At 47.7% G+C, this 23,950-nt stretch overlaps 1 protein-coding gene across 1 annotated transcript in view; it reads right to left on the bottom strand.

Moving 5' to 3' along the window:
- Positions 1-6,876: 6,876 nt before the first annotated feature.
- The window catches only part of LNPEP (leucyl and cystinyl aminopeptidase), a 258,314-nt gene continuing 241,240 nt past the window's right edge, over positions 6,877-23,950 (bottom strand). Inside the window, exon 18 of the mRNA XM_063964054.1 lies at positions 6,877-8,989. Coding sequence (XP_063820124.1) covers positions 8,858-8,989 — 132 coding nt within the window. The 3' untranslated portion in view covers positions 6,877-8,857. The remainder of the gene's footprint in view (positions 8,990-23,950) is intronic.

The raw sequence follows: 23,950 nt of genomic DNA, 5'->3' as shown, positions 1-23,950 counted from the left end.
ACCTAGATTAGGGACTTAGTACTAGTGATGAGCGGTTTCGGTTTCTCGGAAACCGAACCCCCCCGAACTTCACCCTTTTTACACGGGTCCGAGCCATACTCGGATTCTCCCGTATGGCTCGGTTAACCCGAGCGTCATCATCCCGCTGTCGGATTCTCGCAAGATTCGGATTCTATATAAGCAGCCGCGCGTCGCCGCCATTTTCACTCGCGCATTAAAAATGTTAGGGAGAGGACGTGGCTGGCGTCCTCTCCGTTTATGTTGATGCATTGCAAATATTTTGTGCTTGCTTATTACTTAATTGTGGGGACTGGGGAGCAGCTGTATATAGGAGGAGTACAGTGCAGAGTTTTGGGGAGTGACCACCAGTAATACGTTGTTTGCCTGAAAAACACTCCATATCTGTGCTCAGTGTGCTGCATATATCTGTGCTCACACTGCTTAATTGTGGGGACTGGGGAGCAGCTGTATTATATAGCAGGAGTACAGTGCAGAGTTTTGCTGACAGTGACCACCAGTATATGTTGTCTGCCTTAAAAACACTCCATATCTGTGCTCAGTGTGCTGCTTTATTGTGGGGACTGGGGACCACCAGTATAATATTATATAGGAGTACAGTGCAGAGTTTTGCTGACCAGTGACCACCAGTATATAATATATAGCATTACGGTACAGTAGGCCACTGCTGTACCTACCTCTGTGTCGTCATTAAGTATACTATCCATCTACATTCTATACCTGTGGTGCATTTCAGTTGTGCAGTTTGCTGACACAGTAACCACCAGTATACTATATATAGCAGTACGGTACGGTAGGCCACTGCTGTACCTACCTCTGTGTCGTCATTAAGTATACTATCCATCTACATTCTATACCTGTGGTGCATTTTAGTTTTGCAGTATGCTGACAGTGACCACCAGTATATATAGCAGTACGGTACGGAAGGCCACTGCTCTACCTACCTCTGTGTCGTCAAGTATACTATCCATCCATACCTGTGGTGCATTTCAGTTGTGCGCAGTATATATAGTAGTAGGCCATTGCTATTGATACTGGCATATAATTCCACACATTAAAAAATGGAGAACAAAAATGTGGAGGGTAAAATAGGGAAAGATCAAGATCCACTTCCACCTCGTGCTGAAGCTGCTGCCACTAGTCATGGCCGAGACGATGAAATGCCATCAACGTCGTCTGCCAAGGCCGATGCCCAATGTCATAGTAGAGAGCATGTAAAATCCAAAAAACAAAAGTTCAGTAAAATTACCCAAAAATCAAAATTGAAAGCATCTGATGAGAAGCGTAAACTTGCCAATATGCCATTTACGACACGGAGTGGCAAGGAACGGCTGAGGCCCTGGCCTATGTTCATGGCTAGTGGTTCAGATTCACAGGAGGATGGAAGCACTCATCCTCTCGCTAGAAAAATGAAAAGACTTAAGCTGGCAAAAGCACAGCAAAGAACTGTGCATTCTTCTAAATCACAAATCCCCAAGGAGAGTCCAATTGTGTCGGTTGCGATGCCTGACCTTCCCAACACTGGACGGGAAGAGCTTGCGCCTTCCACCATTTGCACACCCCTACAAGTGCTGGAAGGAGCATCCGCAGTCCAGTTCCTGATAATCAAATTGAAGATGTCACTGTTGAAGTACATCAGGATAAGGATATGGGTGTTGCTGGGGAGGAAAGTGACAAGGAGGATTCTGATGGTGAGGTGGTTTGTTTAAGTCAGGCACCCGGGGAGACACCTGTTGTCCGTGGGACGAATATGGCCATTGACATGCCTGGTCAAAATACAAAAAAAAATCAGCTCTTCGGTGTGGAATTATTTCAACACAAATGCAGACAACAGGTGTCAAGCCGTGTGTTGCCTTTGTCAAGCTGTAATAAGTAGGGGTAAGGACGTTAACCACCTCGGAACATCCTCCCTTATACGTCACCTGCAGCGCATTCATAATAAGTCAGTGACAAGTTCAAAAACTTTGGGTGACAGCGGAAGCAGTCCACTGACCACTAAATCCCTTCCTCTTGTAACCAAGCTCCTGCAAACCACACCACCAACTCCCTCAGTGTCAATTTCCTCCTTACCCAGGAAAGCCAATAGTCCTGCAGGCCATGTCACTGGCAAGTCTGACGAGTCCTCTCCTGCCTGGGATTCCTCTGATGCATCCTTGAGTGTAACGCCTACTGCTGCTGATGTTGTAGCTGCTGGGAGTCGATCGTCATCCCAGAGGGGAAGTCGGAAGACCACTTGTACTACTTCCAGTAAGGAATTGACTGTCCAACAGTCCTTTGCGAGGAAGATGAAATATCACAGCAGTCATCCTGCTGCAAAGCAGATAACTCAGGCCTTGGCAGCCTGGGCGGTGAGAAACGTGGTTCCGGTATCCACCGTCAATTCAGAGGCAACTAGAGACTTGATTGAGGTACTGTGTCCCCGGTACCAAATACCATCTAGGTTCCATTTCTCTAGGCAGGCGATACCGAAAATGTACACAGACCTCAGAAAGAGAGTCACCAGTGTCCTAAAAAATGCAGTTGTACCCAATGTCCACTTAACCACGGACATGTGGACAAGTGGAGCAGGGCAGACTCAGGACTATATGACTGACCGCTAACTGGGTAGATGTATTGCCTCCCGCAGCAAGAACAGCAGCGGCGGCACCAGTAGCAGCATCTCGCAAACGCCAACTCGTTCCTAGGCAGGCTACACTTTGTATCACCGCTTTCCAGAAGAGGCACACAGCTGACAACCTCTTACGGAAACTGAGGAAGATCATCGCAGAATGGCTTACCCCAATTGGACTCTCCTGGGGATTTGTGACATCGGACAACGCCAGCAATATTGTGCGTGCATTACATCTGGGCAAATTCCAGCACGTCCCATGTTTTGCACATACATTGAATTTGGTGGTGCAGAATTATTTAAAAAACGACAGGGGCGTGCAAGAGATGCTGTCGGTGGCCCGAAGAATTGCGGGCCACTTTCGGCATTCAGCCACCGCGTACAGAAGACTGGAGCACCACCATACAGTCCTGAACCTGCCCTGCCGTCATCTGAAGCAAGAGGTGGTAACGAGGTGGAATTCAACCCTCTATATGCTTCAGAGGATGGAGGAGCAGCAAAAGGCCATTCAAGCCTATACATCTGCCCACGATATAGGCAAAGGAGGGGGAATGCACCTGACTCAAGCGCAGTGGAGAATGATTTCAACGTTGTGCAAGGTTCTGCAACCCTTTGAACTTGCCACACGTGAAGTCAGTTCAGACACTGCCAGCCTGAGTCAGGTCATTCCCCTCATCAGGCTTTTGCAGAAGAAGCTGGAGACATTGAAGGAGGAGCTAAAACAGAGCGATTCCGCTAGGCATGTGGGACTTGTGGATGGAGCCCTTAATTCGCTTAACCAGGATTCACGGGTGGTCAATCTGTTGAAATCAGAGCACTACATTTTGGCCACCGTGCTCGATCCTAGATTTGAAACCTACGTTGGATCTCTCTTTCCGGCAGACACAAGTCTGCAGAGGTTCAAAGACCTGCTGGTGAGAAAATTGTCAAGTCAAGCGGAACGTGACCCGTCAACATCTCCTCCTTCACATTCTCCCGCAACTGGGGGTGCGAGGAAAAGGCTGAGAATTCCGAGCCCACCCGCTGGCGGTGATGCAGGACAGTCTGGAGCGAGTGCTGACATCTGGTCCGGACTGAAGGACCTGCCAACGATTACTGACATGTTTACTTCCAGAAAATGTGGAGAAGATGATGTTCATCAAAATTAATTATAATCAATTCCTCTGTGGAGACATTCACCAGCAATTGCCTCCAGAAAGTACACAGGGATCTGAGATGGTGGATTCCAGTGAGGACGAATTAATAATCTGTGAGGAGGGGGATGTACACAGTGAAAGGGGTGAGGAATCGGAGGATGATGATGAGGAGGACATCTTGCCTCTGTAGAGCCAGTTTGTGCAAGGAGAGATTGATTGCTTTTTTTTTGGTGGAGGCCCAAACCAACCAGTCATTTCAGTCACAGTCGTGTGGCAGACCCTGTCGCTGAAATGATGGGTTCGTTAAAGTGTGCATGTCCTGTTTATACAACATAAGGGTGGGTGGGAGGGCCCAAGTACAATTCCATCTTGCACCTCTTTTTTCTTTCATTTTTCTTTGCATCATGTGCTGTTTGGGGACAATTTTTTTGAAATGCCATCCTGTCTGACACTGCAGTGCCACTCCTAGATAAGCCAGGTGTTTGTGTCGGCCACTTGTGTCGCTTAGCTTAGTCACACAGCGACCTTGGTGCGCCTCTTTTTCTTTGCATCATGTGCTGTTTGGGGACTATTTTTATGAAGTGCCATCCGGCCTGACACTGCAGTGCCACTCCTAGATTGGCCAGGTGTTTGTGTCGGCCACTTGTGTCGCTTAGCTTAGCCATCCAGCGACCTCGGTGCAAATTTTAGGACTAAAAATAATATTGTGAGGTGTGAGGGAAATGAGTGGAAATTATGGTTATTGAGGTTAATAATAGTATGGGATCAAAATGACCCCCAAATTCTGATTTAAGCTGTTTTTTAGGGTTTTTTGAAAAAAACACCCGAATCCAAAACACACCCGAATCCGACAAAAATTTTTCGGTGAGGTTTTGACAAAACGCGTCCGAATCCAAAACACGGCCGCGGAACCGAATCCAAAACACGAAAAATGTCCGGTGCACATCACTACTTAGTACACTTATAACCGTTCCCCCCCCCCATGCTATGACCCCCCTGGTACTGCTGGTAATGTGGAGTCTCTCCGGAGGAGCTGCACGTCCCTGTCAGTCAGTATCTGTGTCAGCTGCAGAGGGAAAATGGAGCTGGTGAGCTGCCGGATCTGGTCATATTTAAGCCCCACCCCTTCAATGGCACGCGGTCTTCCAGCTCTTTTTTATACTGGCTGAGGTAATTTAGTGCCTAAAATGGAGTCAGCCCCCTTTTAAGTCTGTAATGCCAGTATGGGTACTGTGTACACATATAGTGTACTGAGACTCAGTTCACTCCCTCAGAAGCTGTGCGTCTGCACTGTGTACTGAGTCTGGGGAATCAGGCGCCCCATGTAGAAGCTGTGCGTCTCCGTACCCTCATGCCGCCATAATGGCCGGCGACCCGCTAACCGGGACGCCGGCTTAGTACTCACCACTCTTCTGGCTCTGATATGGAGGGCAGCATGCTGCGGGAATGTACGCTCGCCGTGGTGGGGTTTGCGAATAGTTCCCTCAGTAGCTAGTGTCCTGTCAGCGGGGAACGGGACCATTAACCCTTCAAGAGGTTGGGACGTTTTCCCCCCCTAAGTCCCTCGAAGCAGGCAGGCTGGTGCCCTCCAATACTGCCTGAAAATAACAAACCTATAAAATAAATGCAGAAAACTCTTCTGGAGCTTTCAGAGACGTGACCGACTCCTCCGGGCACATTTTTTAAACTGAGTCTGGGAGGGGCATAGAGGGAGGAGCCAGCGCACACTATCAAATTCTTAAAGTGCTCAAGGCTCCTAGTGGACCGTCTATACCCCATGGTACTAATTGGAATCCCAGTATTCCCAAGAATGTAAGAGAAATAAGCATCGAGAGTTAAAAAAATTTGCCTAGGAATAAAGAACACTAGGACCTACTGCAGAGATTCTCAACCTTTTACAACTCGCGGCACACTGAACAACATTTAAATATTGCCAAGGCACACTCAAATATAATGGTGATGCATGGTGCAGCTGCGTGTCTTAGGATGTCATGTTGCAGCTTCTCCATAGGTAATGACTGAGCCACATCTGAGAAAACCAGAAGAGCCCAACACTGCCCGTGCCCGAAATTAGAACTGGCTCTGCAACCACTAAACCCACCAGTACTGATCGTTCCAGGGCCTCAGTAGCGGCAAAACACTGATTGGCCTGGCTCTGCTTTTATGACGGCACACCTGGAGACTGCTCCACGGCACACTAGTGTACCACAGCACAGTGGTTGAAAAACACTGACCTACTGTATCAACAACTCAATAGGAGACATTTTTTAACACAATATGTAACTAAGGGGGAGATGTACTAAGCAGTGAAAAGAGTGGAGAAGTGAGCCAGTGGAAAATCAGCTGCTCTATCATTTTATAGTATACAAATTATAAATGTTACTTCAGTGCTCATTGGTCAACTCCTCCACTGGCTTACTTGTCCACTCTTTTCACTGCTTAGTACCACTCCCCCTAAATGCAGAATATAGGGTTTGCATATAGCAAGTGAGCATGTTAGGTCGCTTTGCAAATGCAGTTTAGAATATACAGTAGGTAATGTTTGGTTGCCACGGGTTACAGCACCTTTTTTCCAGTAACCTGTTTAATAGTTTTTAGAAATGCATGTATTTTCACCCAGCATTTACTTGTTGTCTGCTCAGTGGGAATTTATTAACATTGTGCTGTTGCTATTAGGTCATAAAGTGGGAAAGAGAGTACTGTATATGGTCAAGTGGGAAAGAGAGCAATGTAGATGGTCACAGCCAATGCAGTTGTGGTGAGAATTTACCTCACTGAGCCAGCCCTGCATTCAAGGCTACCTATCAATGGATCTTTCTTAAATTCAGAATTTTAGAAATGTAGACACAAGGGGCGTTATTCAATTCTTTTCACCCACTTCCACGCGCGTTCTGTTTCTGCTGATGGGTGTGGTATAATCATTTCAGCTTGTTATCACCAGGGTAGCGAGGGCGCCCAACCCTTTACGCAGCTAAACCTGATTACTATGGGTGCAATATGCGCACTAACGGGGATAACTTTAGAAAGGAGATTGGGTGTGATATCTCATTTGAATACCGCCCAAGGACTCAGGAAAGATTAAATGGTCAATCAGTGCAGCCAGAAATGAGACAATGGCTTTTAACAAATTTATTTTCAACATTTTATCAATATTTTAAACAAAACATGTAAGCAGTATTAGAAAATCACTGGTCAGAAGCAGATGTTTGTGCGGTACCGAGTGGTAAAGGCACCTGCTCCTGAGAGGATGTACAAAAAGAAAAGAAAAAAATCAAGATCATATTAAATGGATCATAAAAATGATTTTATATTATAATCTATACATTTTTCTGTGCAAGCCTTATACACTATATGCATAAAAACTATAGCAATATTATTTTCAAGACAAAGCGGTTTTATTTTTTTCTGTGAAAAAAAACAGACCCTACAAAACATTTTTTATACTAGAGGCAGTCAAACAAAAAGAAAAAAAAAAAGAGAAGTTAAACCAAAATGGATATTTTTGTTTTACCTCTTCAAATATGCCCAAGAATGAACAGTTATGGTTAGGATTTCTAACACTTAAAACCTAATTCCACATTCCAAAAAAGGTTTTAAAAATTGCCACCACCCCCTCTTCCCTGAATGACAGAAGTCTTTCCCTTGAAGATCCCCTCTGTGTAGGCAGCACCCCTGATGACATTGCCACTAAGCTGTACCTGAACTGTAAAACAGGCTTGTGTGTCAGCCGCCATCCAAAGTAATTACATTTCAGAACACCGATGGGTACCCCCTTTGGGCCTTGGCAATGTTGTTACACCAGAGTGCTGAAGAGGTGGAATGAAGCTTGTCTCTTATTTTTATTTTTTAGAAAATGGAATTTACCTTGACTCTAACATCTTCCAAGTAAAGCCCCCCCTTCTAACGGGCTTTATAACATGGAAGGAAAATCTAGACTTCATTGAGAAGGACAAATCCCACCCATGAGCTATTGGGTTGGGATGAGAAATAGAAAGTTTAAGGAACACCACAGAATGTAACTCCATTTCAAAAGTTTAAGTTGAAAATCTAAAATTTCGAGCAAACTATAGCCGTGTGTCTGCCATTACCACTCATTAATTCCCAATTTTTTCATGTAGCAGTTCCAGACGTAAGCCTGAAATCTAGCGCTCTGTTCATACAGAGGAAGCGGGAAAAGCTGCCACAGTATCAACTATAGTAAACAGATTAAGCCGATTCTCAAAACCTAGATGAGATGTTATCATCACAGAGCACTTTGTCATAGCAATGCCACACAAATGGGACTTGCTTACTGAGCACAGACAGACAGGTCAGGAGTTTGCAGTAAAGTCTATGTTACTGGTGGGAAATGACAGTGAAAGACATATGCCTGGTATATAGCCTAGTGCAGTTCCCCCGGCAATCATCGCTAGGGTTTATAATGACGCAGTGAATTTGATGCTCTGTAGTATTATGTTTTCAATGAGCATCTGATCTGGAAAGACGTAGTTCTAAATGATCTGTCTATAAAACGATCGCACAGCATCAACAGAACATATAAAGTCTTGCAGTGCACAATGTTCACAAGCTTTACAGCAAAACGCAAAACCTGAGGGAGGAAAGGCAGCTAGGCGCTTTTAACGGAATATTAAAATTTTTCAAACAAAGGTTTGTCCAGTGCGAACATGTGACACGTGATAACATAATACACTGTACTAGAGGCAAGAAATCTCATTCTCCATAGTCAATATGGCTGTATTCAGTATTTACACGTCAGAGAAATGTACATTTCAGGTGCTGCCACAATCTGCATATTATCTCCCAGACAGCTTCTAGTAGGCAACTTATACACAGTGGTCTTCGTAATTGCTGTAACATGATAGTCATGCTTGGCACAGTGCCGTTCTGGGTGACAGCAACAGTGTGATAAACACAATCCCATAATAAATACAGTCTCTCTCCACCCAAACAGTCACTCACGCTACAGGATTTTCTGCTTAGTTTTCCCCTGAGCTAAGGACCCTTCAGGAGTCCACACAACACTGCAGAATGCTCATTGCTATCTGTGCTTTAACAAGAGAAGTATTTCCTGGGAAACAGACTGGCCAGCTGCGCTCTACAGCCATTTCTTAATGCTTTCTAGGTTCTGGTCAATCCACTGGATGTTCAACTTGATGGTTTCAATGGCCTGTTTCACACACCACATTTCTCGGCTTTTTCCCTTCGTTGAATTGAAAAAATTAATCACCTGAAACAACAAAAACAACGTGAGAAACTGTATTAAACAAAACGGTTTCCTTTAAAAAGTTTTCTATTGAGAGCTGGCAGTGGAGACCATAACACTTCTAACAGTCGCTACACCTGGTCTACTCATCGCCCTGACTCCGGAAGGGAGCTTCGTATATACGGCTCGTTGCATAGGGTCTAGAATAGTGTTTCCCAACCCGTCCTCACTGCCCACTCACAGCCAGATACTAAGAATATCTGAGCACGTGCACAAGTGGCTTAATTGTTCTCTCAGCCAGTTTGATCTACCCATCTGTGCTGAAGCAGGGATATTCCTATTGTAATGACTGCGAGTCGGTCATGAGGACCAGGTTTAGGAAACACTGGTGTAGAAGCTCTGCTTAGCAGTGGTTGAATATACTGTAGGTCAGGGGGGAGATGCATCAGATTTTGGAGAGAAATAAAGTACCAACCAGTCAGCATCAAACTGTCATTTTTCAAACACAGCTTGTAAAATGACAGTAGGAGTCGATTGGAATCTCTCCCCACTTTATTGCTCTCCATGCTTTGATACATCTCCCCCAGACTCTCTGCAGAATCAGTGGTGTCATCACTAATGCTCGTGATATGTACTGCTGAAGTATAGAAGCAGTATGTACATTCTCTCCTATGTGATCTGTCCTGCAAGTGAATTACTGAATTACAATAATGAGATGGCATTGCACTAGTAAAAGGTATAACCACATCTTGAAGGGGAATTCCTTGCTACAGTACATTACTTATCCTTTAAATGAAAGTTCTTTATACTGTATGTTTTTTTGAAAAAATAAGATTTTAAACCTACCGGTAAATCTTTTTCTCCTAGTCCGTAGAGGATGCTGGGGACTCCATAAGGACCATGGGGTATAGATGGGCTGCGCAGGAGACATGGGCACTATAAAGAACTTTAGATGGGTGTGCACTGGCTCCTCCCTCTATGCCCCTCCTCCAACCTCAGTTAGAGAAACTGTGCCCAGAGGAGATGGACAGTACGAGGAAAGGATTTTTGTTAATCTAAGGGCAAGATTCATACCAGCCCACACCATCCACACCGTATAACCTGGATTATACGCAACCAGTTAACAGTATGAAACAAAACAGCATCAGCCCGAGATTGATCAACACTGTAACATAACCCTTATGTAAGCAATAACTATATACAAGTCTTGCAGAAATATGTCCGCACAGGGACGGGCGCCCAGCATCCTCTACGGACTAGGAGAAAAAGATTTACCGGTAGGTTTAAAATCTTATGTTCTATTACGTCCTAGAGGATGCTGGGGACTACGTAAGGACCATGGGGATTATACCAAAGCTCCAGACCGGGCGGGAGAGTGCGGATGACTCTGCAGCACCGATTGAGCAAACATGAGGTCCTCATCAGCTAGGGTATCAAACTTGTAGAATTTTGCAAAAGTGTTTGAAGCCGACCAAGTCGCCGCTCGGCAAAGCTGTAATGCCGAGACGCCTCGGGCAGCCGCCCAAGAAGAGCCCACCTTCCTAGTGGAATGGGCCTTTACCAAATTTGGTAACGGCAATCCAGCCGTAGAATGAGCCTGCTGAATCGTGTTACATATCCAGCGAGCAATAGTCTGCTTAGAAGCAGGAGCGCCAACCTTGTTGGCTGCATACAGGACAAACAGTGCCTCTGTTTTCCTAACCCGAGCCGTCCTGGCTACGTAAATTTAAGGCCCTGACCACATCCAGGGACTTGGAATCCTCCAAGTCACTCGTAGCCACCGGCACCACAATAGGATGGTTCATATGAAACGATGAAACCACCTTAGGCAAAAATTGAGGACGTGTCCTCAACTCTGCTCTATCCACATGGAAAATCAGATAGGGGCTTTTGTGAGACAAAGCCGCCAATTCAGACACCCGCCTTGCAGATGCCAAGGCCAACAACATTACCACCTTCCAAGTGAGAAATATTAATTCCACTGTTTGAAGGGGCTCAAACCAGTGAGATTTTAAGAACTGTAACACCACGTTAAGGTCCCATGGTGCCACTGGCGCACAAAAGGAGGCTGTATGTGCAGCACTCCCTTTACAAAAGTCTGGACTTCTGGGAGAGAAGCCAATTCTTTCTGAAAGAAAATTGATAGGGCCGAAATCTGTACCTTAATGGAGCCTAATTTAAGGCCCATATCCACTCCTGTCTGCAGAAAGTGGAGAAAACGGCCCAGATGGAAATCTTCCGTAGGAGCATTCTTAGATTCACACCAAGATACATACTTTCTCCAGATACGGTTATAATGTTTCGCCGTCACCTCCTTCCTAGCCTTTATCAGAGTAGGGATGACTTCTTTTCCAGAATGCCTTTCCCAGCTAGGATTCGGTGTTCAACCGCCATGCCGTCAAACGTAACTGCGGTAAGTCTTGGAACATGCAGGGCCCCTGTTGCAACAGGTCCTCTCTGAGAGGAAGAGGCTACGGATCTTCTGTGAGCATTTCCTGAAGATCTGAATACCAGGCCCTTCGAGGCCAATCTGGAACAATGAGAATTGTCTGCACTCTTTTTCGTCTTATGATTCTCAATATCTTTGAGATGAGTGGAAGAGGAGGGAACACAGAGACCGACTGAAACACCCACGGTGTCACCAGGGCGTCCACTGCTACTGCCTGAGGGTCCCTTGACCTGGCACAATACCTCCGAAGCTTCTTGTTGAGGCGTGACGCCATCATGTCTATATGAGGAAGTCCCCAACGACTTGTTATCTCTGCAAAAACTTCTTGATGAATTCCCCACTCTCCTGGATGGAGATCGTGTCTGCTGAGGAAGTCTGCTTCCCAGTTGTCCACTCCCGAAATGAAGACTGCTGCCAAAGCGCTTTTGTGATTTTCCGCCAAGCGCAGAATCCTGGTGGCTTCTGCCATTGCCACTCTGCTCCTTGTTCCACCTTGGCGGTTTACATGAGCCACGGCTGTGACGTTGTCTGATTGAATCAGAACCGGTAGTTCGCGAAGAAGATTCTCCGCTTGACGTAGGCCGTTGTATATGGCCCTCAATTCCAGTACGTTGATGTGTAGACAAGCCTCCTGGCTTGACCATATCACCTGAAAGTTTCTTCCTTGTGTGACTGCTCCCCATCCTCGGAGGCTCGCGTCCGTGGTCACCAGAACCCAGTCTTGAATGCCGAACCTGCGACCCTCTAGAAGGTGAGCACTCTGCAGCCACCACCGGAGAGACACCCTGGCCCTGGGGGACAGGCTTATTTTCTGATGAATTTGAAGATGGAACCCGGACCACCTGTCCAGAAGGTCCCATTGAAACGTCCTTGTATGAAACCTGCTGAAGAGGATGGCCTCGTAGGTCGCCACCATTTTCCCCAGTACTCGAGTGCATTGATGGACTGACACTCTTTTTGGTTTTAACAGGTCTCTGACCATGTTCTGGAGTTCCTGGGCTTTTTCCATTGGGAGAAAAAAATAAGAATTTACTTACCGATAATTCTATTTCTCGGAGTCCGTAGTGGATGCTGGGGTTCCTGAAAGGACCATGGGGAATAGCGGCTCCGCAGGAGACAGGGCACAAAAAGTAAAGCTTTAGGATCAGGTGGTGTGCACTGGCTCCTCCCCCTATGACCCTCCTCCAAGCCTCAGTTAGGTACTGTGCCCGGACGAGCGTACACAATAAGGAAGGATTTATGAATCCCGGGTAAGACTCATACCAGCCACACCAATCACACTGTACAACCTGTGATCTGAACCCAGTTAACAGTATGATAACAGCGGAGCCTCTGAAAAGATGGCTCACAACAATAATAACCCGATTTTTGTAACTATGTACAAGTAATGCAGATAATCCGCACTTGGGATGGGCGCCCAGCATCCACTACGGACTCCGAGAAATAGAATTATCGGTAAGTAAATTCTTATTTTCTCTATCGTCCTAGTGGATGCTGGGGTTCCTGAAAGGACCATGGGGATTATACCAAAGCTCCCAAACGGGCGGGAGAGTGCGGATGACTCTGCAGCACCGAATGAGAGAACTCCAGGTCCTCCCCAGCCAGGGTATCAAATTTGTAGGATTTTACAAACGTGTTTGCCCCTGACTAAATAGCCGCTCGGCAAAGTTGTAAAGCCGAGACCCCTCGGGCAGCCGCCCAAGATGAGCCCACCTTCCTTGTGGAATGGGCATTTACATATTTTGGCTGTGGCAGGCCTGCCACAGAATGTGCAAGCTGAATTGTATTACACATCCAACTCGCAAAAGTCTGCTTAAAAGCAAGAGCACCCAGTTTGTTGGGTGCATACAGGATAACAGCAAGTCAGTTTTCCTGACTCCAGCCGTCCTGGAACCTATATTTTCAGGGCCCTGACCACATCTAGCAACTTGGAGTCCTCCAAGTGCCTAGTAGGCGCAAGACACCACAATAAGCTGGTTCAGGTGAAACACTGACACCACCTTAGGGAGAGAACTGGGGACGAGTCCGCAGCTCTGCCCTGTCCGAAAGGACAAACAGATATGGGCTTTTTTGAGAAAAAAACCACCAATTTGACACTCGCCTGGTCCAGGCCAGGTCCAAGAGCATGTTCACTTTTCATGTGAGATGCTTCAAATCCACAGATTTGACTGGTTTTAAACCAATGTGTTTTGAGGAATCCCAGAACCACGTTGAGATCCCACAGTGCCACTGGAGGCACAAAAGGGGGTTGTATATGCAATACTCCCTTGACAAACTTCTGGACTTCAGGAACTGAAGCCAATTCTTTCTGGAAGAAAAATCGACAGGGCCGAAATTTGAACCTTAATGGACCCCAATTTGAGGCCCATAGACACTCCTGTTTGCAAGAAATGCAGGAATCGACCGAGTTGAAATTTCTTCGTGGGGCCTTCCTGGCCTCACACCACGCAACATATTTTCGCCACATGTGGTGATAATGTTGTGCGGTCACCTCCTTTCTGGCTTTGACCAGGGTAGGAATGACCTCTTCCTGAATGCCTTTTCCCTTAGGATCCGGCGTTCCACCGCCATGCCGTCAAACGCAGCTGCGGTAAGTCTTGGAACAGACATGGTACTTGCTGAAACAAGTCCCTTCTTAGCGGCAGAGGCCATAAGTCCTCTGTGAGCATCTCTTGAAGTTCCGGGTACCAAGTCCTTCTTGGCCAATCCGGAGCCATGAGTATAGTTCTTACTCCTCTACGTCTTATAATTCTCAGTACCTTAGGTATGAAAAGCAGAGGATGGAACACATACACCGACTGGTACACCCACGGTGTTACCAGACCGTCCACAGCTATTGCCTGAGGGTCTCTTAACCTGGCGCAATACCTGTCCCGTTTTTTGTTCAGACGGGACGCCATCATGTCCACCTTTGGTAATTCCCAACGGTTTACAATTATGTGGAAAACTTCCCCATGAAGTTCCCACTCTGCCGGGTGGAGGTCGTGCCTACTGAGGAAGTCTGCTTCCCAGTTTCCATTCCCGGAATGAAACACTGCTGACAGTGCTATCACATGATTTTCCGCCCAGCGAAAAGTCCTTGCAGTTTTTGCCACTGCCCTCCTGCTTCTTGTGCCGCCCTGTCTATTTACGTGGGCGACTGCCGTGATGTTTTATCCCACTGGATCAATACCGGCTGACCTTGAAGCAGAGGTCTTGCTAAGCCTAGAGCATTATAAATTTACCCTTAGCTATATTTATGTGGAGAAAAATCTCCAGACTTGATCACACTCCCTGGAAATTTTTTCCTTGTGTGACTGCTCCCCAGCCTCTCGGGCTGGCCTCCGTGGTCACCAACATCCAAAACTGAATGCCGAATCTGCGGCCCTCTAGAAGATGAGCACTCTGTAACCACCACAGGAGAGACACCCTTGTCCTTGGATATAGGGTTATCCGCTGATGCATCTGAAGATGCGATCCGGACCATTTGTCCAGCAGATCCCACTGAAAAGTTCTTGCATGAAATCTGCCGACTGGAATTGCTTCGAAGGAAGTCACCATTTTTTTTACCATGGCCCTTGTGCAATGATGCACTGATTTTAGGAGGTTCCTGACTAGCTCGGATAACTCCCTGGCTTTCTCTTCCGGGAGAAACACCTTTTTCTGGACTGTGTCCAGAATCATCCCTAAGCACAGGAGACTTGTTGTCGGGATCAGCTGCGATTTTGGAATATTTAGAATCCACCCCTGCTGTTGTAACAGTATCCGAGATAGTGCTACTCCGACCTCCAACTGTTCCCTGGACTTTGCCCTTATCAGGAGATCGTCCAAGTAAGGGATAATTAAGACGCCTTTTCTTCGAAGAAGAACCATCATTTCGGCCATTACCTTGGTAAAGACCCGGGGTGCCGTAGACAATCCAAACGGCAGCGTCTGAAACTGATAGTGACAGTTCTGTACCACGAACCTGAGGTACCCCTTAGTGATAAGGGCAAATTTTGGGACATGGATCCCGGTTCGTTATCACTGCTCTGAGTGACTCCATCTTGATTTGAACCTTTGTAAGTGTTCAAATTTTTTTAGATTTAGAATAAGTCTCACCTAGCCTTCTGGCTTCAGTACCACAATATAGTGTGGAATAATACCCCTTTTCTTGTTGTAGGAGGGGTAATTTAATTATCACCTGCTGGGAATACAGCTCGTGATTTTTTTCCCATACTGCCTCCTTGTCGGAGGGAGACCTTGGTAAAGCAGACTTCAGGAGCCTGCGCAGGGGAAACGTCTCGACATTCCAAACTGTACCCCTGGGATACTACTTGTAGGATCCAGGGGTCCTGTACGGTCTCAGCGTCATGCTGAGAGCTTGTCAGAAGCGGTGGAAACGCTTCTGTTCCTGGGAATGGGCTGCCTGCTGCAGTCTTCTTCCCTTTCCTCTATCCCTGGGCAGATATGACTCTTATAGGGACGAAAGGACTGAAGCTGAAAAGACGGTGTCTTTTTCTGCAGAGATGTGACTTAGGGTAAACACGGTGGATTTTCCAGCAGTTGCCGTGGCCACCAGGTCCGATGGACCGACCCCAAATAACTCCTCTTCCTTTATACGGCAATACACCTTTGTGCCGTTTGGAATCTGCATCACCTGACCACTGTCGTGTCCATAAACATCTTCTGGCAGATATGGACATCGCACTTACTCTTGATGCCAGAGTGCAAATATCCCTCTGTGCATCTCGCATATATAGAAATACATCCTTTAAATGCTCTATAGTCAATAAAATACTGTCCCTGTCAAGGGTATCAATATTTTTAGTCAGGGAATCCGACCAAGCCACCCCAGCTCTGCACATCCAGGCTGAGGCGATCGCTGGTCGCAGTATAACACCAGTATGTGTGTATATACTTTTTATGATATTTTTCCAGCCTCCTGTCAGCTGGCTCCTTGAGGACGGCCCTATCTATAGACGGTACCGCCACTTGTTCTGATAAGCGTGTGAGCGCCTTATCCACCCTAAGGGGTGTTTCCCAACGCGCCCTAACTTCTGGCGGGAAAGGGTATACCGCCCATATTTTCTATCGGGGGGAACCCACGCATCATCACACACTTCATTTAATTTATCTGATTCAGGAAAAACTACGGTAGTTTTTTCACATCCCACATAATACCCTCTTTTGTGGTACTTGTAGTATCAGAAATATGTAACACCTCCTTCATTGCCCTTAACGTGTGGCCCTAATAAGGAATACGTTTGTTTATTCACCGTCGACACTGGATTCAGTGTCCCTGTCTGTGTCGACCGACTAAAGTAAACGGGCGTTTTAAAAAACCCCTGACGGTGTTTTTGAGACGTCTGGACCGGTACTAATTGTTTGTCGGCCGTCTCATTTCGTCAACCGACCTTGGCGCGTGTTGACATTATCACGTAATTCCCTAAATAAGCCATCCATTCCGGTGTCGACTCCCTAGAGAGTGACATCACCATTACAGGCAATTGCTCCGCCTCCTCACCAACATCGTCCTCATACATGTCGACACACACGTACCGACACACAGCACACACACAGGGAATGCTCTGATAGAGGACAGGACCTACTAGCCCTTTGGGGAGACAGAGGGAGAGTTTGCCAGCACACACCAAAAACGCTATAATTATATAGGGACAACCTTATATAAGTGTTTTCCCTTATAGCATCTTTTTTATATATTTCTAACGCCAAATTAGTGCCCCCCCTCTCTGTTTTAACCCTGTTTCTGTAGTGCAGTGCAGGGGAGAGCCTGGGAGCCTTCCCTCCAGCCTTTCTGTGAGGGAAAATGGCGCTGTGTGCTGAGGAGATAGGCCCCGCCCCTTTTTCGGCGGCCTCGTCTCCCGCTCTTAACGGATTCTGGCAGGGGTTAAATATCTCCATATAGCCCCCGGAGGCTATATGTGAGGTATTTTTAGCCAAAAAAGGTTTTCATTTGCCTCCCAGGGCGCCCCCCTCCCAGCGCCCTGCACCCTCAGTGACTGCCGTGTGAAGTGTGCTGAGAGGAAAATGGCGCACAGCTGCAGTGCTGTGCGCTACCTTAAGAAGACTGAGGAGTCTTCTGCCGCCGATTCTGGACCTCTTCTCGTTTCAGCATCTGCAAGGGGGCCGGCGGCGAGGCTCCGGTGACCATCCAGGCTGTACCTGTGATCGTCCCTCTGGAGCTAATGTCCAGTAGCCAAGAAGCCAATCCATCCTGCACGCAGGTGAGTTCACTTCTTCTCCCCTAAGTCCCTCGTTGCAGTGATCCTGTTGCCAGCAGGACTCACTGTAAAATAAAAAACCTAAGCTAAACTTTTCTAAGCAGCTCTTTAGGAGAGCCACCTAGATTGCACCCTTCTCGGCCGGGCACAAAAATCTAACAGAGGCTTGGAGGAGGGTCATAGGGGGAGGAGCCAGTGCACACCACCTGATCCTAAAGCTTTACTTTTTGTGCCCTGTCTCCTGCGGAGCCGCTATTCCCCATGGTCCTTTCAGGAACCCCAGCATCCACTAGGACGATAGAGAAACCCTCTTTTGTTCTGTGTCCAGAATCATGCCTAAGAAAGATAGCCGAGTCGTTGGAACCAACTGTGACTTTGGTAGATTTAGAATCCAGCCATGTTGCTGCAGCACTCTCAGGGAGAGCGACACGCTTTTCAGCAACTGATCTCTCGATCTCACTTTTATCAGAAGATCGTCCAAGTACGGGATAATTGTGACTCCCTGCCGGCGCAGGAGCACCATCATTTCGGCCATTACCTTGGTAAAAATCCTCGGGGCCGTGGAAACCCCAAACGGCAACGTCTGAAACTGGTAATGACAGTCCTGTACAGCGAATCTCAGGTACGCCTGATGAGGGGGATATATGGGGACATGAAGGTATGCATCCTTTATGTCTAGTGACACCATAAAATCCCCCCCTTCCAAGCTGGAGATAACCGCCCTGAGCGATTCCATCTTGAATTTTAACTTTTTTAAGTACAGGTTTAGGGATTTTAAATTTAGAATGGGTCTGACCGAGCCATCCGGTTTCGGGACCACAAATAGGGTTGAATAGTACCCCTTCCCCTGTTGAACTAGGGGAACCTCGACAATCACTTGTTGTTGACACAGTTTTTGAATTGCAGCTAAAACTATATCCCTTTCTGGGGGAGAAGCTGGTAAAGACGTTTCGAAAAATCGGCGAGGAGGCACGTCTTCGAATTCCAGTTTGTAACCCTGGGATACAATTTCCATTGCCCAAGGATCCACGTCTGACTGAACCCAGACGCGGCTGAAGAGTCGAAGACGTGCCTCCACCGGCGCGGACTCCCTCAGTGGAGCCCCAGCGTCATGCGGTGGATTTAGTAGAAGCCGGGGAGGACTTCTGCTCCTGGGAACTAGCCGTAGCCGGCAGTTTTTCCCCTCTACCCTTACCTCTGGCGAGGAAGGAAGAGCCCCGACCTCTTCTGGACTTATGCGACCGAAAGGACTGCATCTGATATTGCGGCATTTTCTTTTGCTGTGGAGAAACATAAGGTAAAAAGGTAGATTTACCCGCGGTAGCTGTGGAAACCAGGTCTGCTAGACCTTCCCCAAATAAATCCTCACCTTTGTAAGGTAAAACTTCCATATGTTTCTTTGAGTCGGCATCACCCGTCCATTGGCGGGTCCACCGAGCTCGCCTAGCCGAAATCGCCATGGCGTTGGCTCTCGAACCTAGCAGACCAACGTCTCTCTGAGCGTCTCTAATATATAAGACTGCGTCTTTAATGTGACCTAAGGTCAATAAAATGGTATCCCTATCTAGGGTATCAATGTCAGCTGATAAGGTATCAGTCCAAGCTGCTACAGCGCTACAAACCCAAGCCGACGCTATTGCCGGTCTGAGCAAGGCCCCCGTATGTGTATAAATTGATTTTAAGGTAGTTTCCTGTCTGCGATCAGCAGGATCCTTGAGGGCTGCCGTGTCTGGAGACGGTAGCGCCACCTTTTTGGACAAGCGCGTTAATGCCTTGTCCACCCTGGGTGAGGATTCCCACTGTAACCTGTCCTGCGCAGGGAAAGGATACGCCATAAGAATTCTTTTGGGAATCTGCAGTTTTTTATCTGGAGTTTCCCAAGCCTTTTCAAATAACTTGTTCAGCTCATGAGATAGGGGAAAGGTTACCTTAGGTTTCTTTTCCTTAAACATGTGTACCCTCTGGTCAGGAAAAGAGGGGGTCATCCGTGATATGCAAAACATCTTTTATTGCAATAATCATATAATGAATACTTTTGGCCACCCTTGGGTGTAACCTCGCATCATCGTAGTCGACACTGGAGTCAGAATCCGTGTCGGTATCAGTGTCTGCTATTTGGGATAGGGGACGTTTTTGAGACCCTGAAGGGCCCTGTGACACCGTCAAAGCCATTGATTGACTCCCTGTATTATCCCTGGACTCTGCTTTGTCTTATCTCTTATGTAATAAAGCCACATTAGCATTTAAAACATTCCACATGTCCAACCAATCAGGTGTCGGCGTTGCCGACGGAGACACCACAATCATCTGCTCCACCTCCTCCTTAGATGAGCCTTCCACTTCAGACATGCCGACACACGCGTACCGACACCCCCACACACTCAGAGATATATCTATATGGAGACAGTTCCCCAATAAGGCCCCTTGGAGAGACAGAGAGAGAGAGTATGCCAGCACACACCCAGCGCCAACTAACACTGGAAACAAACATCCCAGATAAACAGCGCTTTTATATAAGCATATATCTATACACTCACTGCGCCAAATGAAAAGTGCCCCCCCCCCCCCTCTTTCTTGCCCTCTGTCACCGTGTTCAGCAAGGGAGAGTCCAGGGAGCCAGCTTTTCTGCAGTGTGCTGTGGAGAAAATGGCGCTGGTTAGTGCTGGAGGATCAAGCTCCGCCCCCCTCAGCGGCGGGCTTCGGTCCCGCTCAATTTTTCCAACACTGGCGGGGGATTATTATATATACTGCCTCCGCAGCCTATAATATATATAGCCAGTCCCTAGAGGTTTAATACTGCTGACCAGGGAGCCCCCCCTGCGCCCTGCACCCATCAGTGCCCGTTGTGTGTGGGAGCAATGGCGCGCAGCGTTACCTCAGAGAAGATCTGAAGTCTTCTGCCGCCTGTGAAGTCTTCTTTCTTCTAATACTCACCCGGCTTCTATCTTCTGGCTCTGTGAGGAGGACGGCGGCGAGGGAGAGACCTGCGTTCCGACCCTCTGGAGCTAATGGTGTCCAGTAGCCTAAGAAGCAGAGCCTATCATTTAAGTAGGACTGCTTCTCTCCCCTCAGTCCCACGATGCAGGGAGCCTGTTGCCAGCAATGCTCCCTGAAAAAGCAGATTTTACTCACCGGTAAATCTATTTCTCGTAGTCCGTAGTGGATGCTGGGACTCCGTAAGGACCATGGGGAATAGCGGCTCCGCAGGAGACTGGGCACAACTAAAGAAAGCTTTAGGACTACCTGGTGTGCACTGGCTCCTCCCACTATGACCCTCCTCCAGACCTCAGTTAGGATACTGTGCCCGGAAGAGCTGACACAATAAGGAAGGATTTTGAATCCCGGGTAAGACTCATACCAGCCACACCAATCACACCGTATAACTCGTGATACTATACCCAGTTAACAGTATGAAATATAACTGAGCCTCTCAACAGATGGCCCAACAATAACCCTTTAGTTAGGCAATAACTATAAACAAGTATTGCAGACAATCCGCACTTGGGATGGGCGCCCAGCATCCACTACGGACTACGAGAAATAGATTTACCGGTGAGTAAAATCTTATTTTCTCTGACGTCCTAAGTGGATGCTGGGACTCCGTAAGGACCATGGGGATTATACCAAAGCTCCCAAACGGGCGGGAGAGTGCGGATGACTCTGCAGCACCGAATGAGCAAACTCCAGGTCCTCCTCAGCCAGGGTATCAAGCTTGTAGACTCTTGCAAAAATGTTTGAACCCGACCAAGTAACAGCTCGGCAAAGTTGTAAAGCCGAGACCCCTCGGGCAGCCGCCCAAGAAGAGCCCACTTTCCTCGTGGAATGGGCTTTTACAGATTTAGGGTGCGACAGTCCAGCCGCAGAATGTGCAAGTTGAATCGTGCCACAGATCCAGCGAGCAATAGTCTGCTAAGAAGCAGGAGCACCCAGCTTGTTGGGTGCATACAGGGTAAATAGCGAGTCAGTTTTCCTGACTCCAGCCGTCCTGGAAACATATATTTTTCAGGGCCCTGACTACGTCCAGTAACTTGGAATCCTCCAAGTCCCAAGTAGCCGCAGGCACCACAATAGGTTGGTTCACATGAAAAACTGATACCACCTTAGGAAGGAATTGGGAACGAGTCCTCAATTCCGCCTTATCCATATAAAATACAGATAAGGGCTTTTGTATGACAAAGCCGCCAATTCTGATACACGCCTGGCCGACACCAAGGCCCACAGCATGACCACTTTCCACGTGAGGTATTGTAGCTCCACGGATTTAAGTGGCTCAACCCAATGCGACTTCAGGAAATCCAACACCACGTTGAGATCCCACGGTGCCACTGGAGGCACAAACGGGGGCTGACTATGCAGCACTCCCTTAACAAAAGTCTGGACTTCAGGCAGCGAAGCCAGTTCTATTTTGGAAGAAAATCGATAGAGCCGAAATCTGGACCTTAATGGAACCCAATTTTAGGCCCATAGTCACCTCTGACTGTAGGAAGTGCAGAAATCGACCTAGCTGAAATTCCTCCTTTGGGGCCTTCCTGGCTTCACAGCACGCAACATATTTCCGCCATATGCGTTGATAATGGTTTGCGTTCACTTCTTTCCTAGCTTTAAATAGCGTAGGGATAACTTCCTCCGGAATGCCCTCTTCCTTCAGGATCCGGCGTTCAACCGCCATGCCGTCAAACGCAGCCGCGGTACGTCTTGGAACTGACAGGCCCCCTGCTGCAGCAGGTCCTGTCTGAGCTGCAGAGGCCATGGGTCCTCTGAGATCGTTTCTTGGAGTTCTGGGTACCAAGCTCTTCTTGGCCAACCCGGAACAATGAGTATAGTTCTTACTCCTCTCCTTCTTATTATTCTCATTACCCTGGGTAAGAGAGGCAGAGAAGGGAACACATACACCGACTGGTACACCCACGGTGTTACCAGAGCGTCCACAGCTATCGCCTGAGGGTCCCTTGACCTGGCGCAATATCTTTCTAGCTTTTTGTTGAGGCGGGACGCCATCATGTCCACCTGTGGCCGTTCCCAACGGTGTACAATCATTTGGAAGACTTCTGGATGAAGTCTCCACTCTCCCGGGTGGAGGTCGTGTCTTCTGAGAAAGTCTGCTTCTCAGTTGTCCACTCCGGGAATGAACACTGCTGACAGTGCTAACACATGATTTTCCGCCCATCGGAGAATCCTTGTGGCTTCTGCCATCGCCATCCTGCTTCTTGTGCCGCCCTGTCGGTTTACATGAGTGACCGCCGTGATGTTGTCTGACTGGATCAGCACCGGCCGGTGTTGAAGCAGGGTCTAGCCTGACTTAGGGCATTGTAAATGGCCCTTAGTTTCAGAATATTTATGTGTAGGGAAGTCTCCTGACTTTTCCATAGCCTTGGAAGTTTCTTCCCTGTGTGACTGCCCCCCAGCCTCGAAGGCTGGCATCCGTGGTCACCAGGACCCCGTCCTGTATGCCGAATCTGCGCCCCCCTAGAAGATGAGCACTCTGCAGCCACCACAACAGCGACACCCTGGCCCTTGGAGACAAGGTTATCCGCCGATGCATCTGAAGATGCGACCCGGACCACTTGTCCAACAGATCCCACTGGAAGATCCTTGCATGGGACCTGGCGAATGGAATTTCTTCGTAAGAAGCTACCATCTTTCCCAGGGCTCGCGTGCATTGATGCACCGACACCTGTATTTGTATTAGGAGGTCTCTGTCTAGAGACGACAACTCCTTGGACTTCTCCTCCGGGAGAAACCCTTTTTATCCTGTTCTGTGTCCAGAACCATACCCAGGAACAGTAGACGCGTCGTAGGAACCAGCTGCGACTTTGGAATATTCAGAATCCAGCCGTGCTGTTGTAGCACTTCCCGAGATAGTGCTACTCCGACGAACAACTGCTCCCTGGACCTCGCCTTTATAAGGAGATCGTCCAAGTACGGGATAATTATTTTGGCCATTACCTTGGTAAATACCTCGGTGCCAAGGATAGACCAACGGCAACGTCTGGAATTGGTAATGACAATCCTGTACCACAATTTTGAGGTACTCCTGGTGAAGAGGGTAAATAGGGACATGCAGGTAAGCATCCTTGATGTCCAGTGATACCATGAAATTCTCCAGGCTTGCAATAATCGCCCTGAGCGATTCCATTTTGAACTTGAACCTTCGTATATAAGTGTTCAAGGATTTCAATTTTAGAATGGATCTCACCGAACCGTCTGGTTTCGGTACCACAACATTTTGGAATAGTAACCCCGGCCTTGTTGAAGGAGGGGTACCTTGATTTCACCTGCTGGAAGTACAGCTTGTGAATTGCCGCCAGTACTACCCTTCTCCGAGGGCAGCAG

Source organism: Pseudophryne corroboree, chromosome 1, assembly GCF_028390025.1.
Source record: "Pseudophryne corroboree isolate aPseCor3 chromosome 1, aPseCor3.hap2, whole genome shotgun sequence".
In the NCBI taxonomy this organism is placed as follows: Eukaryota; Metazoa; Chordata; class Amphibia; order Anura; family Myobatrachidae; genus Pseudophryne; species Pseudophryne corroboree.
This window is presented reverse-complemented; position numbering and strand designations above follow the sequence as displayed.